Source organism: Microcebus murinus, unplaced genomic scaffold (assembly GCF_040939455.1).
Source record: "Microcebus murinus isolate Inina unplaced genomic scaffold, M.murinus_Inina_mat1.0 scaf005_hap2_Mmur4.0, whole genome shotgun sequence".
NCBI lineage: Eukaryota > Metazoa > Chordata > Mammalia > Primates > Cheirogaleidae > Microcebus > Microcebus murinus.
Window position 1 is genome coordinate 312,946 of NW_027438951.1, and position 22,021 is coordinate 334,966.

General features: G+C 37.9%; 1 protein-coding gene across 4 annotated transcripts in view; it reads right to left on the reverse strand.

Annotated features, from left to right (window-relative positions):
* Positions 1–22,021, reverse strand: part of LOC105867622 (phosphatidylinositol-binding clathrin assembly protein) — a 96,967-nt gene that overhangs the window by 45,211 nt on the left and 29,735 nt on the right. For 3 of the 4 annotated variants that reach the window (XM_075999777.1, XM_075999774.1, XM_075999776.1), the window contains 4 exons: positions 15,941–16,020; positions 14,995–15,101; positions 8,615–8,698; positions 8,475–8,505 (listed from right to left, as the gene is read on the reverse strand). In XM_075999777.1, coding sequence (XP_075855892.1) covers positions 8,475–8,505; positions 8,615–8,698; positions 14,995–15,101; positions 15,941–16,020 — 302 coding nt within the window. The remainder of the gene's footprint in view (positions 1–8,474; positions 8,506–8,614; positions 8,699–14,994; positions 15,102–15,940; positions 16,021–22,021) is intronic. The other variant, XM_075999775.1, reaches the window with a different exon arrangement.

The following is a 22,021-nucleotide window of genomic DNA, read 5'->3' on the forward strand; positions in this document are numbered from 1 at the left end:
AAAGAAGACAGAATAAAGGCCAACAAACATATGAAAAAATGCTCAATATCTCTAATTATCAGGCAAATGCAAATCAAAACCACAATGAGATATCACTTATCTCCAGTGAGAATGGCCTTTATCTAAAAGTCCCAAAACAATAAATGTTGGCATGGATGCAGAGAGATACACTGCTGGTGTATCTACACTGTGTAGATAGTACACAGTGGGATACTGTGTATCCTACACTGCTGGTAGGACTACAAACTAGTTCAACCTCTGTGGAAAGCAATATGGAGATACCTTAAAGCGATACAAGTAGATCTACCATTTGATCCAACAATCCCATTACTGGGCATCTACCCAAAAGAACAAAAGACACTCTACAAAAAAGATACCTGCACTCGAATATTTATAGCAGCACAATTCATAATTGCAAACATGTGGAAACAACTCAAGTGGCCATCAATACATGAGTGGATTAATAAAATGTGGTATATATATACCATGGAGTACTATTCAGCTATAAGAAACAATGGTGATATAACACCTCTTGTATTTTCCTGGAACCCATTCTACTAAGTGAATTATCCTAAGAATGGAAAAATAAACACCACAGGGTTGTACTCACCAGCAAATTAGTATTAACGGATCAACACCTAAGTGGACATATAACATTTATTGGGCATCGGGCAGGTGGGAGGCGGGACGAGGGGATGGGTATATACATAGATAATGAATGCTATGTGCACCATCTAGGGGTGAAGGAAGGGGAAGGCAACACACGTAACCTAAACATTTGTACCCCTATAATATGCTGAAATAAAAAAAGAATGCCCAGAAAAAGAATATCCTTTAGATGAACCAAGAAGGGATTATTAGAGGGGTAGGAGAACCATATAATACTTTTTTTATTTATTTCAAGGAAATATGAGAGTACAAACATTTTGGTTTCATTTTATATCTTTGCCTCTCCCTAGCAATGGTTAGAGGTATGCCCTTGCCCTCCACAATGCTCACCACATCTCTCAGCTGTGGGTCTACACCCCCAAACCCTGAATCCCTAGTAAACACCACCACCAACTGAGCACCATAGTGTAGATCAGTCAGTACCAATTTGATGGTGAGTACAGGTGGAGCCCATTCTTCCGATCTTGTGTCACCTCACTTTGGATAATGGGCTTAGGCTCAATCCAGGATAGTATGAGCGGTGCTAACTCACTGTCGTTTCTTAGAATTGAGTAATATTCCATTGTAAACATATACCAAATTTTAATAATCCACTCATGAATTGACGGGCACTTAAGTTGTTTCCATGTTTTGCAATAGTGACTTGTGCTGCCATAAGCATTCGGGTACAGATATCTAGAAAATATAATTCTTCACTTTGTATGGAACCAGAAAAGATCTCGTATAGCCAAAGGAATCTTAAGTAAAAAGAACAAACTAGGAGTTAGCAGGCGGCGGAGCAAGATGGCGGACGAATAACACCGCCAGAGTGTCTCTGCAGAAAAGACAGATTCTAGCAGAAATTAGAGGAAAGAAGCAAGAAGACGAGCATACAGCGGACAAGGGCCAGAAGGAGGGGTACCTGAGACTCCGGGAGACTCCAAGGGAGGAGGCTGCGGAGGAGAACTGGAGGCTGAGACCACCGGAGCAGCCCGGAGACCAGCGGCAAGGGAAGGTGGATTTGCTGTTTCCCCTCCCCTGCATTCGGGACTGCTGGTGGGCTCCCCAGTGGGTGGAGAGACCTGCGGACACCAGCCCAGAGACCGCTGCCGCCTGCCAACGGTGAGCCTGTAGCAGACGTGGCACCAGGTTCCCAACTTCCTCCGGGCACCTCCGTGTGCACAGACCCGAGCCGCGCGGCAAGCGTCATATTGCCTCATCCTCCCCTCCGCCGACCATACCCGCGGCTGCCCAGAGAGACAATAAGCCACCAGCCGGAGGCACCTCCAGGGAACGGAACCTTCCCGTTTGGGACCACGCCCGCCCTCCCAGGTGCTGCTGGCACCATGTTCCCAGGAAAATGGTGCCGACTCAGAGGCTAAGAGACACAGACCCAGCTTGGGCTCCCTGTGGGTGAATTAGGACCGGAAATCCTCACCCTGGTGGGAATACAGTTTGAACTCTGGGACCCAGAGGTCGGACCTGCAGACCAGATCCCCTGCACCGAGGGCTAGCATTGCCCGGGGCACAGAAGGGTTATACGTGAACAGCCTACTGAGGTGTGTGTGCCTCCAGGGGCGGATTGGCGTCCTAGAGGGCAACCCTCCTACCAGGAGGAGGCCGTGCGACCAACCCAGGTGGCGTTCCTGTGCAGGGAACCTCCCCGCCGGCATCACAGTCCGGGGAGGCCTGGTGGCTTGTGGTCTGGCCTGCTGGCAGAGGCCCAGGAGTAGCTGCGGAGTAGGGGAGGGTGGAAAGAAGCGAGGCCTGCTGCAGACTGTGGGTCTCAGACAGCCCCACCCCCACACACAGACTTTCTGGATGAGCGGGACCATTCCAGCCCCGCCCTGACAGCTTTCCCTGGAAGCAGAGAAAAGAACTTTGACCCCCGCTAACGGCCTGAGGGCAGGCTTACCCAACTCAGCTCCGCCAAGAACGAGAGCTGATAACAGGACTCAAAATCAACACCATAGCCTGTTCCTCCAAGCAAACGCCACCTACTGACAGGGACGGCATCTTACACAGCCATTCCACGGCACCCACTGACTCAATATACAGAGAGTGGTCCAATTTCACCCACAGGCACCACCTAACTCCTCAGAAACTAAACAAGGCGTGTGAATACCCAAACAATAACCTGAGGAAAGAAACAACATGATCGACATGGGAAGAAATCAGCGAAAGAACTCAGGAAATATGAAGAACCAAACGGAAAACACACCCCCAAAGAGGAGCACCAGCCCCCTAGAAACGGACACCGACCAAAATCAGGCAACCAATATGACAGAAGAGGAATTTCGTATGTGGATCATAAGAACACTCACCCAGCTGCAACAACAACTCAATAACCAACACAAAGAAACCACAAAAAGTCTCCAGGATATGGGAAAAGAAATAGACACATTGAAGAAAAGTGTAACAGAACTCCTGGAAATGAAGAATCAATTCAAGGAACTACAAAATACAGTGGAAAGTCCCAAGAACAGGGTAGATGAAACAGAAGAAAGAATCTCAGAGCTTGAAGATAACACCCTCCAATTAAATAAATCAGCAACAGAAATAGAGCAGAGAAACAAGAGAAAAGAGGAAAGCCTACAAGAGCTGTGGGATTATGTGAAGAAACCTAATGTGAGGGTCATAGGGTTACAAGAAGGGGAAGAAGACAACACTCAAGGGTTGGACAAGCTGTTTGAAGATATAATAGAGGAAAATTTCCCAGGCCTTGCTCAAAATCTTGATATACAAGTTCAAGAAGCTCAGAGGACCCCTGGGAGATTCAACGCAAACAGGAAGACGTCACTACATGCAGTCATCAGACTGACCAAAGTATCAACTAAAGAGGCCCTTCTAAGAGCTGTAAGACAAAAGAAGCAAGTAACATACAAGGGAAAGCCAATTCGAATAACATCAGACTTCTCTAATGAGACTTTACAAGCAAGGAGAGACTGGGGCCCCATTCTCACTCTTTTGAAACAAAACAATGCCCAGCCTAGAATATTATTCCCTGCAAAACTAAGCTTCGTATATGAAGGAGAAATAAAAACATTCTCAGACAAGTAAAGGCTCAGAGAATTCACCAAGACAAGACCAGCCCTACAAGAAGTACTTAAAATAGCGTTATGCACGGAACATCATAATAATAACCCACGAATATAAAAACAACCAAAACCCAAAGATATTAAAGGCCAGATATGACAATGACTCAAGACAGAAATCATAGCAACAACATCCAACCCAACAGAATGATCAGTAATCTACCTTACCTATCAGTTCTCTCAATAAATGTGAATGGCTTAAACTCTCCACTCAAGAGACATAGGCTGGCTGAATGGATAAGAAAATACAGGCCAAGTATATGCTGTCTTCAGGAAACACATCTAACTTGCAAGGATGCATATAGACTCAAAATAAAAGGGTGGAGATCAATATTCCAAGCAAATAGAAGCCAAAAGAAGGCTGGTGTGGCAGTTCTAATTTCAGACGATTTAGTTTTTAAACCAACAAAAGTAGTAAAAGACAAAGAGGGTCATTATATAATGGTGAAGGGCACAGTCCAACAAGAAGAGATAACAATTTTAAATATATAAGCACCCAACTTAGGTGCACCCAGATTCATAAAGCAAACCTTACTGGAGCTAAGCAAATGGATTAATAGCAACTCCATAATCACCGGAGATTTCAACACCCCACTGACAGCACGAGACAGATCCTCCAAACAGAAAATTAATAAAGAAATAATGGACTTAAACAAAACTCTAGAACAATTGGGTCTGACAGACATCTACGGAACATTCTACCCAAAATCCACTGAATATACGTTCTTCTCATCAGCTCACGGGACATTCTCTAAGATTGACCATATCCTAGGACACAAAGAAAATCTCAAGAAATTTAAAAAAATAGAAATCATACCATGTACCTTCTCAGATCACAGTGGAATAAAACTAGAAATCAACCCTAACAGAAACACACATTTCTACACAAAAACGTGGAAATTAAACAACCTCCTACTAAATGATTACTTTGTAAATGAAGAAATCAAGACGGAAATAAAAGAGTTCTATGAAGAAAACGACAATGGAGAGACAAGTTATCAACTCCTCTGGGACACAGCTAAAGCAGTTCTGAGAGGAAAGTTTATCTCCATAAATGCCTATAACCAAAAGACAAGAAGATCACAAATAGACAATCTAATGAAACGACTCAAAGAGCTGGAAAAAGAAGAAAAGACCAACCCCAAACCCAGCAGAAGAAGTGAAATCAACAAGATCAAATCAGAACTAAACGAAATTGAAAACAGGAAAGCTATTCAGGAGATTAATAAAACAAAAAGTTGGTTCTTTGAAAAAATAAACAAAATTGACACACCATTGGCTAAGCTAACGAAAAGCAGAAAAGAGAAATCTCTAATAAGCTCCATCAGGAATAAAAAAGGAGATATCACAACTGATCCCAAAGAGATACAAGATACAATTTATGAATACTACAAAAATCTTTATGCACACAAACTGGAAAATGTGGAGGAAATGGACAAATTTCTAGAAACACACAGCCTCCCTAGGCTCAACCAGGAAGAAATAGATTCCCTGAACAGACCAATCTCAGCAGCTGAAATAGAAACAGCAATTAAAAATCTCCCTAAAAAGAAAAGTCCCGGTCCAGATGGCTTCACACCTGAATTTTACCATACTTACAAAGAAGAACTAGTACCTATCTTGCAGAAACTATTCCACAACATCGAGAAGAACGGAAACCTCCCCGACACCTTTTATGAAGCGAATATTACTCTGATACCAAAACCAGGAAAGGATGCAACAAAAAAAGAAAACTACAGACAAATATCCATAATGAATATAGATGCAAAAATTTTCAACAAAATCTTAGCTAACCGAATCCAGACACTTATCAAAAAAATAATCCACCACGACCAAGTGGGCTTCATCCCAGGGATGCAGGGATGGTTCAACATACGTAAATCTATAAATGCAATTCACCACATAAACAGAAGCAAAAACAAAGACCACATGATTCTTTCAATAGATGCATAAAAAGATTTTGACAAAATTCAACACCCTTTCATGATACGAACACTTAAGAAAATAGGCATAGAAGGGACATATATAAAAATGATACAAGCCATATATGACAGACCCATAGCCAACATCATACTGAATGGGGAAAAATTGAAATCATTCCCACTTAGAACTGGAACCAGACAAGGCTGCCCACTATCTCCACTTCTGTTCAACATAGCGCTGGAAGTCTTGGCTACAGCAATCAGACAGGAAAATGGAATCAAAGGTATCCAAATAGGGGCAGAAGAGATCAAACTTTCACTGTTTGCTGATGATATGATATTGTATCTAGAAAACCCCAAGGATTCAACCAAGAAACTCCTGGAACTGATCAATGAATTTAGTAAAGTCTCAGGATACAAAATCAATAAACAGAAATCAGAGGCATTCATATACGCCAACAACAATCTAATTGCGAACCAAATCAAAGACTCAATTCCCTTCACAATAGCAACAAAGAAATTAAAGTACCTAGGAATTTACTTAACCAAGGACGTAAAAGATTTCTACAGGGAGAACTATGAAACACTGAGGAAGGAAATAGCAGAGGATGTAAACAGATGGAAATCCATACCATCCTCGTGGATCGGCAGACTCAATATCATCAAAATGTCTATACTACCCAAACTGATCTACAGATTCAATGCAATACCTATTAAAATCCCATCAGCATTCTTCACAGATATAGAAAAAATAATTTTACGCTTCGTATGGAACCAAAGACCCCGAATATCAAGAGCAATTCTAGGCAACAAAAACAAAATGGGAGGCATTAATATGCCAGATATCAAACTATACTACAAAGCTGTAGTAATTAAAACAATATGGTATTGGCACAAAAACAGGAATATTGACCAGTGGAACAGATGTGAGAATCCTGATATAAAACCATCCTCATATAGCCATCCAATCTTTGTCAAAGCAGACAAAAACATACGCTGGGGAAAAGAATCCCTCTTCAATAAATGGTGCTGGGAAACCTGGATAGCCACCTGTAGAAGGCTAAAACAGGACCCAAACCTTTCATCTCTCACAAAAACCAACTCACGCTGGATAACAGACTTAAACCTAAGATATGAAACTATTAGAACTCTAGAGGAAAAAGTTGGAAACACTCTCCTATACATTGGCCTGGGCAAAGAGTTTATGAAGAAGTCCCCAAAGGCAATCACAGCAGCAACAAAAATAAATAAATGGGACATGATCAAACTACAAAGCTTCTGCACAACCAAATAGTCATGAAAGTAAACAGACAACCTACAGAATGGGAGAAAATTTTTGCATTCTATGCATCTGATAAGGGACTGATAACTAGAATATACTTAGAACTCACGAAAATAAGGAAGAAAAATCAAATAACCCCATTAAAAAGTGGGCAAAGGACTTGAACAGAAATTTTTCTAAAGAAGACAGAAGAATGGCCAACAAACATATGAAGAAATGCTCAACATCTCTAATCATCAGGGAAATGCAAATCAAAACCACAATGAGATATCACTTAACCCCAGTGAGAATGGCCTTTATCAAAAAATCTCCAAACAATAAATGCTGGCGTGGTTGCGGAGAGCGAGGAACACTCCTACACTGCTGGTGGGACTGCAAACTAGTTCAACTTCTGTGGAAAGCAATATGGAGATACCTTAAAGCGATACAAGTGAATCTACCATTTGATCCAGCAATCCCATTGCTGGGCATCTACCCAAATGATCCAGTGACACTCTACAAAAAAGACACCTGCACTCGAATGTTTATAGCAGCACAATTCATAATTGCAAGGCTGTGGAAACAGCCCAAGTGCCCATCAATCCAAGAATGGATTAATAAAATGTGGTATATGTATACCATGGAGTACTATTCAGCTCTAAGAAACAATGGTGATATAGCACATCTTATATTTTCCTGGTTAGAGCTGGAACCCATACTACTAAGTGAAGTATCCCAAGAATGGAAAAACAAGCACCAGATATATTCTCCAGCAAACTGGTATTAACTGAGTAGCACCTAAGTGGACACATAGGTGCTACAGTAATAGGGTATTGGGGAGGTGGGAGGGGGGAGGGGGGCAGGTATATACAAACATAACGAGTGAGATGTGCACCATCTGGGGGATGGTCATGATTGAGACTCAGACTTTTGGGGGTAGGGGGAAATGGGCATTTATTGAAACCTTAAAATCTGTACCCCCATAATATGCCAAAATAAAAAAAATAAAAAAAAGTTCCTTTAGAAAAAAAAAAAAAAAAAGAAAAAAAAAAGAACAAACTAGGAGGTATCAGTCTTCCTGACTTCAAGCTGTACTATAAAGCAATAATAATTAAATCAGCCTGGTAACGGCACAAGAATAGAGGCATTGATCTTTGGAACAGGACTGAGATTCCAGAGATGAAACCATATGCATATGGTAACCTAATCTTTGATAAAGCAGACAAAAATATACATTGGGGGAGAGAATTTCTTTTCAATAAATGGTGCTGGGAAAACAGGATAGCTACATGCAAAAGAATGAATCTGTATCCCTACCTCTCACCATGTAATACATTAAGCGAGAATTTTACCTACAAAAGTTGGAATAGTACGTAAGAAATAAATTTTCTACGTTAATTATTTAAGTAAAAAATCCACATATTGTAGAATTTTATCACAAGTGATTATAATATCTAATTTACGAATTATTTCCTAGTGATTACTCTTATAAGTCTGTTCTTCTAACATGTATTTATTGGCTAGTTTTTTTAAATAATAAAAACTTACTTGTTGACTGGGATTTCTTCAATGTTAAGATCTGTTTCATAAAACAAACACAAATTTTATATTATTTTTGTGTAAATACTTTTTCTTAAAAGTGCATTTAAAAATATATTTAAAATATTAATTTAAACATAGATGCTTACCTCCTACAAGGGTAGCAAGTGAGCCATCCAGGTTGCTTGTTATAATTGTTCTGTTCTGCTGTCTGGCTTCAACAGGTTTGTGGGCTTATGAAGATAATGTTGGTTGTAATATAATCATGTAGGAAAAATAATCTGAAAACGAGAGACTGAATGAGATGAAAATATAAACTAAATTTATATCAATATAATAATAACATATGTGTACCTTCCCATTATGAACTAACAGGACCTCAAATTATTAGGTGAATAAGTATAAAGTGATCCTCAGTTATTTATTATATAAATTTTAATTGAGCACTTGTTATGTGCCAGACACTATACGAGGCGTTAAAGATATATCAATGAGCAAAACGAATAAAAAACCCCTGCCTTCATGTAATTTACATTCTATCAGAGACAGAAAATAACCAAAACAAAGTATATAATACTCTAGATAGTGGTACATGCTAAGGGAAAGAACATGTTCAGGGAAAGGTATATGATATGTTGGTGAGGAAGATCTGTCCAATAATGAAAGAAGTGGTTTGAAATTGCCCAATATATAGTATTTTCCTCAAGTTCTCTATATTTCTATTAATTTTTGCTTTATGTATTTAGCTTAGTACATGCAGTAATTTGAATTTTAAATCACCGAGAAGGGGACTTTTAAGTAAAGACCTGAATGATGTGAGAGAGTGAACCATGTTGATACTGCAGAAGGAAAGGCATGAACAAAGTCCCTGAGGAAAGAATGTGCTTGGTTTGTGTGAGGAACAGTGAGAAGGCCAATGTGTCTGGAGTTAGAACGACCAAAAAGGTCAGAAAGGCAATTGAAAGGTGGGAGGGGTCAGATCATTAAAGGCCTTGTAAGAGGTTATAATGACTTTGGCTTTTATTCTGAGGCACTGTCTCAGGCCAATTTCCTTGAGACAGAAAAGCCATTGGAGGTATTCGAATAGAAGAGAGATGTGATCTAACTGGTATTTTAATGAGAGCACTCTGCTATGTAAAGAATGGAATGTAGGGAGCAAGGGTAGAAGCAGAGAGGTGGTCATGAAGTTCTTACAGTAGTCTCTATTGATTTTCTGTCTCCCTGGCTTTCACTGCTGTGTCCCCAGTGCCCACAAAGTGCCAGGCATACAGTAGGCAGTAAATAAGTCAGTAAGTCAATAAATATTTGGCAAATGAGGAAATAATATGCAGTATTGCACAGAAATGTATGAAATATATATTCAAAAACCATTTTAGCAATATAACTGCACACAATGACCTAAATTTAAATGTTAATAGTTCACATTTATAATGTAACTATTCAATTGCAATAAATTTTTCACTGCTCTTAGATAATTTTCATTGTCAATTTTTAATAAATGTCAGAATATTTATACCCAAAAATCTATTTCTCAATGATTATGTTAGAATATAATTTTTCAAAAAAGTCATTCTTATATGTAAGATTTTGCTAAAAATCACCCTTCTGAATGATTTAAATTTATTATAACTTCATGTACGGAATCAAGAATAATTCTTCTGTGTTACTTAATGTGAGACTTAAAGGATAAAACTAAGGATGTGGCAGTTTGGATGGACATAAGTGGAGAGAAATGAGAGATCATTAAATAGTAGAATGAATAGGATTTGGTGATGGATTGGATATGAGAGTGAGCGGAAAGGAAGTGTCAAAACAATAACTCCCAGGTAGCAACTGAGCACCTGGATGGATGGCAGTGCCATTTACTACAGCTAAGACAAGCCAAACGCAATGGAGCAAGGTTTGCACAGAGATGGTAAGTGGGAAATTTCATTTTAGATAAAGTGAGATGACTGCAGAACATCCATGTGGAGAAGTCCAGTAGACAGCTGGATATATATAAGTCTGGATCTCTAGACATAAATATAAACAGAAATATAAACTATCTCTGTCTATATATCTAGAATATAGATAGTAATTAAAACCATAAGAGAAGTATCTTCAACCATGGCCAGAAATAGAGAAGAAACATTCAACGAAATCACCAAGGATGTAGAGCAAGTAGCTTTGAGAAGAACGAGCAAAGTAGAAAGTGGAAGGAAGCTGAGACACAGAGAGGTTAAGTGACGTGCCCCAAAACACACAGTCCATGAGTCTTAGAGTGAAATTTGAACCCAAGCACTCTGGCTCCATGACCAGCATTTTTCAATCACAGTAATTTAATTTAAGAGAAAAAGTAGTTTCAGCTGGTCATAGGATTGTCAAGAGAATTGGCTGAAGCAATAAAGGTGGCATGTGTGGAGATCACCAGTAGTTGTCAGTCTTGGACTGTTGGTAATCAGGCCTATAGCCCTTCAAAATATGGTAGTTCCCTCTATACTACAGAAACTACTTCACACCATTGAGAAGGATGGTATCCTTCCTAACTCATTCTACGAAGCCAATATCACCTTGAAACCAAAGCCAGGAAAGGATGCAACAACAAAAAAAATTACAGAGCAATATCCCTCATGAATATAGATGCAAAAATCCTCAACAAAATTTTAGCAAATAGAATTCAGCAGCACATCAAAAAAATAAATCACCATGACCAGGTGGGCTTTATTCCAGGGATGCAAGGCTGGTTCAACCAACATACGCAAGTCTATAAATGCAATTCACCTCATAAATAAAAACAAGAACAAAGACCATATAATTCTCTCGATAGACGCATAAAAAGCATTTGACAAAGTCCAACACACCTTTATGATAAAAACTCTTAACAAAATAAGAATAGGTGGCTCATACCTTAAATTTATCAAATCCATTTATGACAAACCCACTGCCAATATCATTCTGAATGGGGAAAAATTGAAACCATTCCCTCTTCGAACCAGAACTAGACAAGGACACCCACTATACAACATAGTGCTATACAACATAGTGCTCGAAGTCCTAGCCATAGCAATCAGGCAAGAGGGGGATATTAAGGGCATCCAAGTAGGGGCAGATGAGATCAAACTATCGCTCTTTGCTGATATGATATTATACCAAGAAAACCCCATGGATTCATCCAAGAGACTCCTGGATTTGATCAATGAATTCGGTAAAGTTTCAGGTTACAAAATCAATATACACAAATCAGAAGCATTCATATACGCCAAGAACCATCAAGCAGAAACTCAAATCAAAAACGCAATACCTTTTACTATATCCCCAAAGAAAATTAAATATCTAGGAGTGTATTTAACAAAAGATACGAAAGACTTATACAAGGAGAACTACGAAACACTAAAGAGGGAAACTGTAGAAGATGTAAACAGATGGAAAACTCTACCTTGTTTATGGATTGGTACAATCAATATTGTTAAAATGTCAATATTACCTAAAGTCATCTATAGAATTAATGCAATCTCCATCAAAGTACCACCCGTCATTCTTTACAGACCTAGAAAAAATAATTATTCACTTTGTATGGAACCAGAAAAAACCTTGTATAGCCAAAGCAATCTTAAGTAAAAAGAACACACTGGGAGGCATCAATCTTCCTGACTTCAAGCTGTACTATAAACCAATAATACTTAAATCAGCCTGGGACTGGCACAAGAACAGAAGCATCAATATTTGGAATAGAACTGAGATTCCAGAGATGAAACCATCTGCATACGGTAACCTAATCTTTGATAAAGCTGACAAAAATATACAATGGGGAAAAGAATCTCTCTTCAATAAATGGTGCTGGGAAAACTGGATTGTTACATGCAGAAGATTGAATCAGGGTCCCTACCTCTCACCTCTCACAAATATCCACTCAAGATGGATAACAGATTTAAACCTAAGGCATGAAACTTAAAGGATCCTAGAAGATGTTGGGAAAACCCTATCAGACACTGGCCTAGGCAAAGAATTCTTGAGGAAGACCCCCAAGGCAATCACCGCAGCATCAAAGATAAACAAATGGGATCTGATCCAATTAAAAAGCGTCTGCACAGCCAAGGAAACTATCATTAGAGCAAATAGACAACCCACAGAATGGGAGAAAATATTTGCTCTCTACACTGCTGATAAAGGTCTAATAACAAGAATCTATCTAGAACTTAAAATAATTAACAAGACAAAATCAAACAATCCCATCAGGAAATGGGCAATGGAAATGAACAGAAACTTCTCCAAAGAAGACAGAATAATGGCCTGCAACCATAGTAAAAAAAATTCTCAACATCTCTAATCATTAGAGAAATGCAAATCAAAGCCACAATGAGATACCACTTAACCCCAGTGAGAATGGCCTGTATCAAGAAATGCCAAAACAACAAATGCTGGTGATGATGTGGAGAGACAGGAACACTCTTACATTGCTGGTGGGACAGAAAATTAGTGCAACCTTTGTGATAAAGAATTCGGAGATACCTCAAACAGCTAAAAATAGAAATACCATTCAACCCAGCAAATAGCATTGTTAGGCATCTACCCAAAAAAGCATAAGTCATTCTATTATAAAGACATCTGCATCCGAATGTTTATGGCAGCACAATTCACTATTGCAAGGACATGGAAACAATCCATGTGCCCATCAATTCATGAGTGGATAATTAAAATTTGGTATATGTTCACAATGGAATATTACTCAATTCTAAGAAATGACAGCAAGCTAGCACCACTCATACTATCCTGGATTGAGTGAGGCGACACAAGATCAGGAAAATGGGCTCCACATGTACTCGCCATCAAATTGGTGCTGACTGATTAAAACTATGGTGCTCAAATGGTGGTAGTGTAACCAGGGATTGGGGTGGGGGGCAGACCCACATGTTAGGGATGTGGTGAGCATTTTGAAGGGGAAGGGAACACCTCTAACCCTTCCTAGGGAGAGGCAAAGATATAAAATGTAACCAAAATGTCAAAGAAAAAAAAGAAACATTTATCAGGCGTCGGGCGGGTGGGAGGGGGAAGGAGGGGATGGGTGTATAGTTATATAATGAGTGCGATGGGCACCACCTGGAGGATGGATGCGCTACTAGAAGCTCTGATGGGGTGGGGGGGATAGCAAGGGCAATATATGTAACCTTAACAATATTTGTACCCCCATAATATGATGAAATGAAAAAGAGAGAGAAATAAAATAAAATAAAATAAAATAAAATAAAATAAAATAGGGTAGTTCCCCTATTTCTCCTACTCTCTACTTGGGATTTACATTCACTTTGGACTGAATCCATAGCTTGTTCTCTTAACCACTATGTTAAATTGTCGTATAATATCTTTCATAAGCACTAATGATTCCTAAACCACACTCAGCAAAGTGAGTGTAGTCAATCTTTTGGAAATGAAGTAAATGTATAGTACGTGGTTTCACTCAAAGGACTTATATTCATCATAGTTGTGGTCAAACTCACCCATTAAAAATGCAGAAGGTGTGTCCATTGACAATATATGTACAAAAGAAAAATAAAAACAACATTTAAAATAGATACAATTTAAATCTTTAAGTTAAATTAAGAACAAAATTTAATTCAAATACATATAGACCCTATGATACTACAGCTCATTATTACATAGATTTGTGTAGAGAATCAAGTAACATCATTGAAACAAAATAACCTATTAAAAAGCAAAATATGTCTGCCTTTGAGTAGTTCTATGTCAGTAAATAACAACCAGCTCTTGAGAAAAGAGAAGACTGATTTGTAGTGTTTGCCCATTTCTGTAGTGTAAGTACTCCCATGTCCAATTTCAAGCCACCAATGTGACATCAATAAGCTATCCAAATTCCTGAAAATTTAATAATTGGCTCTTGTAAGCTGGTATGTGTTGGCTTCAGCACACCATTTAAGTATGAGACAAACTAACCTCACCTTAAGCATTATAAGGTATAACACTGTATGTATATATGTGTTTCTTTGCAAAATTATATATTAATAGGTAATTATTTGCATGATACAAATTCAGAAGTTACAAAAGGGCACAAAGTGAAGACTCTTTCAGCCATTTCTTTCCATTAACCACCACGTTGTTTTTGGAGGCAACCCATTTTAACTCATTTCTTATATATCCTTCCAGAAGTATCCTTTAAGAAATTATAAATACACATGTATTCTTTCTTATTTCTGTTTTAAAAATCAAAAATGATAGAATACTATACTTTGTCCAAACTTTGCTCATTTGTCATTTAACAGTACATCTTGGAGATTGTTTCATTTCACTACATAAAAACAAGCCTCTTATTAATGTAATTTTGCTATTACTATGTTGTAATGAATATTCTTGTTCATACATCATTTCACAGTTGTAAATATATGTTGGATAAATTCCTAGGAATAAAATTGCTGGGTCAAAGACTGCTTCAGGGAGAGGCAGAAGATATAGTTGGTGGTTGAGCAATGGAAAAATTAAAGATTCTAATCCTGTCTTCAGTTGTTACCAACATAATCATGTAATAATATCATATTACCTGCAAAGCAATCTCTACTTGCTGAAGCTTTCACAACTGGACTATTTAGGATGGATGGAATCAATGCATGCTGGAGACTTAAAAGATCACAAGAAAGATGAGGCACTCTAGAGAATAAACAGAATCATATATATCCTACCTAGCTAAGCCTATATTTCTTTGATTCATTGACTTATCCATCCATCTATCTAACTATATACTAACTATATATCTATCTGTGATAGAGATAATTAAGAAATAGCACGGGATTTGTGGTCTAAGAGAGGGTAATAATGTGAATTATATTATAAATTATAATTATAGTCAACATAATCTAAAAAAGTATAATGAATACATAATACATAACCTTTGTAGAAATTTTAGACAATACAAAAAAGTACAAAAAGAAAACTGAAATCAACCATAATTGTTCCACTTAGAAATAGCTAATATGAACATTTTGAGGTAATACACATCAAATTTTATATTATTTAATTTGTTCGTATATGCATATATAGAGGAGTACATGTATAAATGTGTGTATACATACACACATATGTGTCTTGAACATTACTATGTACACTGTATCATGAATGAACAGTTTGCCATGCCATTAAATAATCTTCTAAAATAACAGTTATTCTCACTAGAGGAGCCCCTAGGGGACAGAATCAAGTTCTTGAAAAGAGGGGGACATTCCCATCCCAACCTCTGACTTCGGGAATCATTCGGTTTAATAAAATATGTTCCTTTGGGAAGCATATCACCCTTGTGAAGAGTATGGAATCCTAGAAAAGACTGAAAAGTTCTGTTCCATATCATCATTTAAAATAGCTGAACAGTATTCTATCATACTCATAGCCCATAATTTATTTAGTCAATCTCATATCATTAAACATTTAGGATGAGAGAAATTATTTAGAGGAAAAAAAAAAATTAACCTATGTTAAGACATGTATTAACTTACCTGTAAGGAGGGAAAATGTCATTTTCCTCCTCCAAAGATGCTAAATGCTGTTTTAGTGCTTCAAGTAAACTGTGGGGTGCCTAAAAAAAGATATGGAAGACTTATCATCTGATAGTTTTAGCAAATTCATACCCTTCTATATTACAGTCAGCCTTCCATGTCCATGGGTTCCATATCTATGGATTCAATCAACCACAGATTGAAACTATTCTGAAAACAAACGGATGGTTACATCTGTACTGAACATGTACATACAAACATTTTTCTTGTCATTATCCCCTAAACAAGACAGTATAACAACTATTTATACAGTATTTACATTGTATTAGGTATAATAAGTAATCTAGAGATTATTTAAAGTACATGAGAGGATATGTGTAGGTTATTTGCAAATACTGCATCATTCTCTCAGTGACTTGAGCATTCATGGATTTTGGTTTCCATGAGGGTTCCAGGAATAATACCCCACAGACATGGAAAGACAACTGTATAAAAAATATTTTGTATAAAAATTAAAGCACCTCTATAGAAAATTCATTAAAGAACATGCAGGGGGGCACCAAGAAAATAACGGATGAGAAACACCGCCAGACAGAGTGTCTCTGCAGAAAAGACAGATTCTAGCAGAAATTAGAAGAAAGAAGCAAGAAGGAGAGCCTACATTGGATAAGGGTACGAAGGAGGAGTACCTGAGACCACAGGAGACTCCACAGGAGGAGGTCACGGAGGAGAACTGGAAGCTGAGACCCCCAGAGCAGCCCAGGGACCAGCGGGAAGGGTAGGTAAATCAGGCGTTTCCCCTCCCCTACATCCCGGACTGCTGGTGGGCTCTCCAGCAGTTCTAATTTCAGACGATTTAGTTTTTAAACCAACAAAAGTAGTGAAAGACAAAAGGGTCATTATATAATGATGAAGGGCACAGTTCAACAAGAAGAGATAACAATTTTAAATATATATGCACCCAACTTAGGTGCACCCAGTTTCATAAAGCAAACCTTACTGGAGCTAAGCAAATGCATTGATAGCAACTCCATAATCGCCGGAGATTTCAACACCCCACTGACGGCACAAGACACATCCTCCAAACAGAAAATTAATAAAGAAATAATGGACATAAACAAAACTCTAGAACAATTGGGTCTGACTGGCATTTACAGAACATTCTATCCAAAATCCACTGAATGTACGTTCTTCTCATCAGCACACGGGACATTCTCTAAGATTGACCATATCCTAGGACACAAAGTAAATCTCAAGAAATTTAAAAACATAGGAATCATACCATGTATCTTCTCAGATCACAGTGGAATAAAAGTAAAAATCAACCCTAACAGAAACTCACATTTCTACACAAAAACGTGGAAATTAAACAACCTCCTACTAAATGATTACTTCATATGAAGAAATCAAGATGGAAATTAAAAAATTCTATGAAGAAAATGACAATGGAGAGACAAGTTATCAAATTCTCTGGGACACAGCTAAAGCAGTTCTGAGAGGAAAGTTTATCTCGATAAATGCCTATAACAAAACTCAAAAAGATCACAAATAGACAATCTAATGAAACGACTCAAAGAGCTGGAAAAAGAAGAACAGACCAACCTCAAACCCAGCAGAAGAAGTGAAATCAACAAGATCAAATAAGAACTAAACGAAATTGAAAACAGGGAAGCTATCCAGGAGATTAACAAAACAAAAAGTTAGTTCTTTGAAAACATAAACAAAATTGACACGCCACTGGCTAAGCTCACCAAAAGCAGAAAAGAGAAATCTCTAATAAGCTCCATCAGGAACAAAAAAGGAGATATCACAACTGATCCCAAAGAGATACAAGATATAATTTATGAATACTACAAAAATCTTTATTCACACAAATTGAAAAATGTGGAGAAAATGGACAAATTTCTAGAAACACACAGCCTCCCTAGGCTCAATCAGGAAGAAATAGATTCCCTGAACAGACCAATCTCAAGAGCTGAAATAGAAACGGCAATTAAAAATCTCTCTAAAAAGAAAAGTCCCGGTCCAGATGGCTTCACACCTGAATTTTACCACACTTACAAAGAAGAACTAGTACCTATCTTGCAGAAACTATTCCACAACATCGAGAAGAACAGAAACCTCCCGGACACCTTTTATGAAGCGAATATTACTCTGATGCCAAAACCAGGAAAGGATGCAACAAAAAAAAGAAAACTACAGACCAATATCCTTAATGAATATAGATGCAAAATTTTTCCACAAAATCTTAGCTAACCAAATCCAGACGCTTATCAAAAAAATAATCCATCACGACCAAGTGGGCTTCATCCCAGGGATGCAGGGATGGTGCAACATACGTAAATCTATAAATGCAATTCACCACATAAACAGGAGCAAAAACAAAGACCACATGATTCTTTCAATAGATGCAGAAAGAGCTTTTCACAAAATTCAACACCCTTTCATGATACGAACACTTAAGAAAATAGGTATAGAAGGGACATATATAAAAATGATACAAGCCATATATAACAGACGCCTAGCCAACATCATACTGAATGGGGAAAAACTGAAAGCATTCCCACTTAGAACTGGAACCAGACAAGGCTGCCCACTATCTCCACTTCTATTCAACATAGTGTTGGAAGTCCAGGCTACAGCAATCAGAGAGGAAAGTGGAATTAAAGGTATCCAAATAGGGGCAGAAGAGATCAAACTTTCACTCTTTGCTAATGATATGATATTATATTTGTAAAACCCCAAAGATTCAACCAAGAAACTCCTGGAACTGATCAATGAATTTAGTAAAGTCTCAGGATACAAAATCAATACACAGAAATCAGAGGCATTCATATACGCCAACAACAATCTAATTGAGAACAAAATCAAAGACTCAATACCCTTCACAATAGCAACAAAGAAATTAAAGTACCTAGGAGTATACTTAACCAAGGAGGTAAAAGACCTCTGCAGGGAGAACTATGAAACTCTGAGGAAGGAAATAGCAGAGGATGTAAACAAAGGGAAATCCATTCCATGCTTGTGGGTCAGCAGACTCAACATCATCAAAATGTCTATACTACCCAAACTGATCTACAGATTCAATGCAATACCTATTAAAATCCCATCAGCATTCTTCACAGATATAGAAAAAATAATTTTACACTTTGTATGCTACCAAAGAAGACCCCGAATATCAAGAGCAATTCCAAGCAACAAAAACAAAATGGGAAGTATTAATATACCAGATATCAAACTATACTACAAAGCTGTAGTAATTAAATCAATCTGGTATTGGCACAAAAATAGGAATATTGACCAGTGGAACAGATCTGAGAATCCTGATATAAAACCATCCTCATATAGCCATCTCATCTTTGACAAAGCAGACAAAAACATATGCTGGGGGAAAGAATCCCTTTTCAATAAATGGTGCTGGGAAACCTGGATAGCCACCTGTAGAAGGCTAAAACAGGACCCACACCTTTCACCTCTCACAACAATCAACTCACGCTGGATAACAGACTTAAACCTAAGGTATGAAACTATTAGAATTTTAGAGGAAAAAGTTGGAAACACTCTCCTAGACATTGGCCTGGGCAAAGAGTTTATGAAGAAGTCCCCAAAGGCAACCACAGCAGCAACAAAAATAAATAAATGGGACATGATCAAACTACAAAGCTTCTGCACAGCCAAAGAAACAGTCATGAAAGTAAATAGATAACCTATAGAATGGGAGAAAATTTTTGCATCCTACGTATCCGATCAGGGACTGATAACTAGAATATACTTAGAACTCACAAAAATCAAGAAGAAAAAATCAAATAACCCTATCAAAAAGTGGGCATAGGACTTGAACAGAAACTTTTCTAAAGAAGACAGAAGAATGGCCAACAAACATTTGAAGAAATGCTCATCATCTCTAATCATCAGGGAAATTCAAATCAAAACTACAATGAGATATCACTTAACTCCAGTGAGAATGGCCTTTATCAAAAAGTCTCCAAATAACAAATGCTGGCGTGGATGTGGAGAGAGAGGAACACTCCTACACTGCTGGTGGGACTGCAAACTAGTTTAACCTCTGTGGAAAGCAATATGGAGATACCTTAAAATGATACAAGTGAATCTACCATTTGATCCAGCAATCCTATTACTGGGCATCTACCCAAAAGATCTAATGACACTCTACAAAAAAGACACCTGCACTCGAATGTTTATAGCAGCACAATTCATAATTGCAAGGCTGTGGAAACAGCCCAAGTGCCCATCAATCCAAGAATGGATTAATAAAATGTGGTATATGTATACCATGGAGTACTATTCAGCTCTAAGAAACAATGGTGATATAGCACATCTTATATTTTCCTCGTTAGAGCTGGAACCCATACTATTAAGTGAAGTATCCCAAGAATGGATAAATAAGCACCAGATATATTCTCCAGCAAACTGGTATTAACTGAGTAGCACCTAAGTGGACACATAGGTACTGCAGTAATAGGGTATTGGTCAGGTGGGATGGGGAAGGGGGGCGGGTATATACATAATGAGTGAGATGTGCACCATCTGGGGGATGGTCATGCTGAAAACTCTGACTTGTGGGGGGAGGGAGGAAAGGGCATTTATTGACACCTTAAAATCTGTACCCCCATAATATGCCGAAATAATAAAAAATTTTAAAAAATAAGAAAATGCATTAAAGTTAAAATTAGTACATGTAAATTCATTAACAAAATGAATATACAGCATCTTAATATAAAATCATATTTTTCAAACTATTCTTTGAAATACACTTTTAAAAACAACAAAGTTTCTTAAAATGATCAAAGGACTACTAAAATATCTATCCCCTGAGGAGAAGACATTAGACTTAAAATTATTCATTATCTATCGCTCCTTCATGCATGTACAGATCACTACATAAATTTAAGCAAAGTATTAAGCCTAGTGGAAAAGAGGGAGTAGGGGGAGAGAAGGAAATACAGTAAAAAAGGGAAAGAGAATATCATCGTATTAGCAAATTTAATCAATACCAAGCATATAAATAGAAACCCATGTGTGCACATGGTCCCTTGTCTCTGCTGAAATGTTACCTCCTCACGGGGGATTTCCTTGACTATCATCTATTTTCTTCACTAATGAATCTTAAGTACATGGCAAATCATAAGTGATTAATTAATATTTTCTGAATGAATGTGGATATATCTTTTCATTCTCTGTTTCCATTAAAAATACAAAAAGTCGACTTCCTTTTACATAAGGCCAATTTCCCACCAGAGTTCTATATTCTACCATCTCCCTCCTGATCCATTCACTCATTCTTTATTCAAGAAAAATATATTGATAATAATTTACTCTACAGTAGGTACTATGAATATAGACATGAGTAAAAACAACCTGGTTCCAGGCTTCATAAGCTTACAGTCTACAGGTCTAGGGCAGAAGAGATATCAAATAATCACACAAATAAATGTAATGTCAAAGTTGTGAAAAGTAGCATGAAAGAGAAGTACATGATACTCAGTGTTGAAGCAAGAGAATCTGACTGTCAGGGAAGGTCAGGGAAGCAAGTCCTTCTGAAGAAAGTAATGCTTAAGCTGAGATCTGAAGAATAGTGGGGAAATAAGTAACTCACAAGTAGAGGAAGGAGCACTGTAGGCAGAAGAACAACATGTTCTTTGGCACAGGCCAAAAATAAAGATCAACCATGTTTGGTAGAGCAGAGACTGCAAGGGGGAGCATGAGGAGGATGAAGCTGGAGAGTAGGTAGGGATTTGACAATGTAGGACCTTAAATTATAGGCAATGTTGAACAGTTTGAACTTTATCCTAAGAATACTGGGAGACAATTGGAGAGCTTTTAAATGAGGGGTGAAATGATCGGATCTGTATTTTGGATGCATTGTGTAAAACAAACAGCAGGGGGCAGAGTATATGAAGGCAGATTGGTTGGTAGGTGGAGAGATGGGGGATGTTGAAACTAAGCTAAAATGGAGAGAAGGGGATACAATGAAAATAAATCTAAAAGTTGATAGTACTCAGTGTTGGATTGTTAAGGGGAGTTGAGGGAGAGAGTATCAGGGATGAGATTGGGACACAG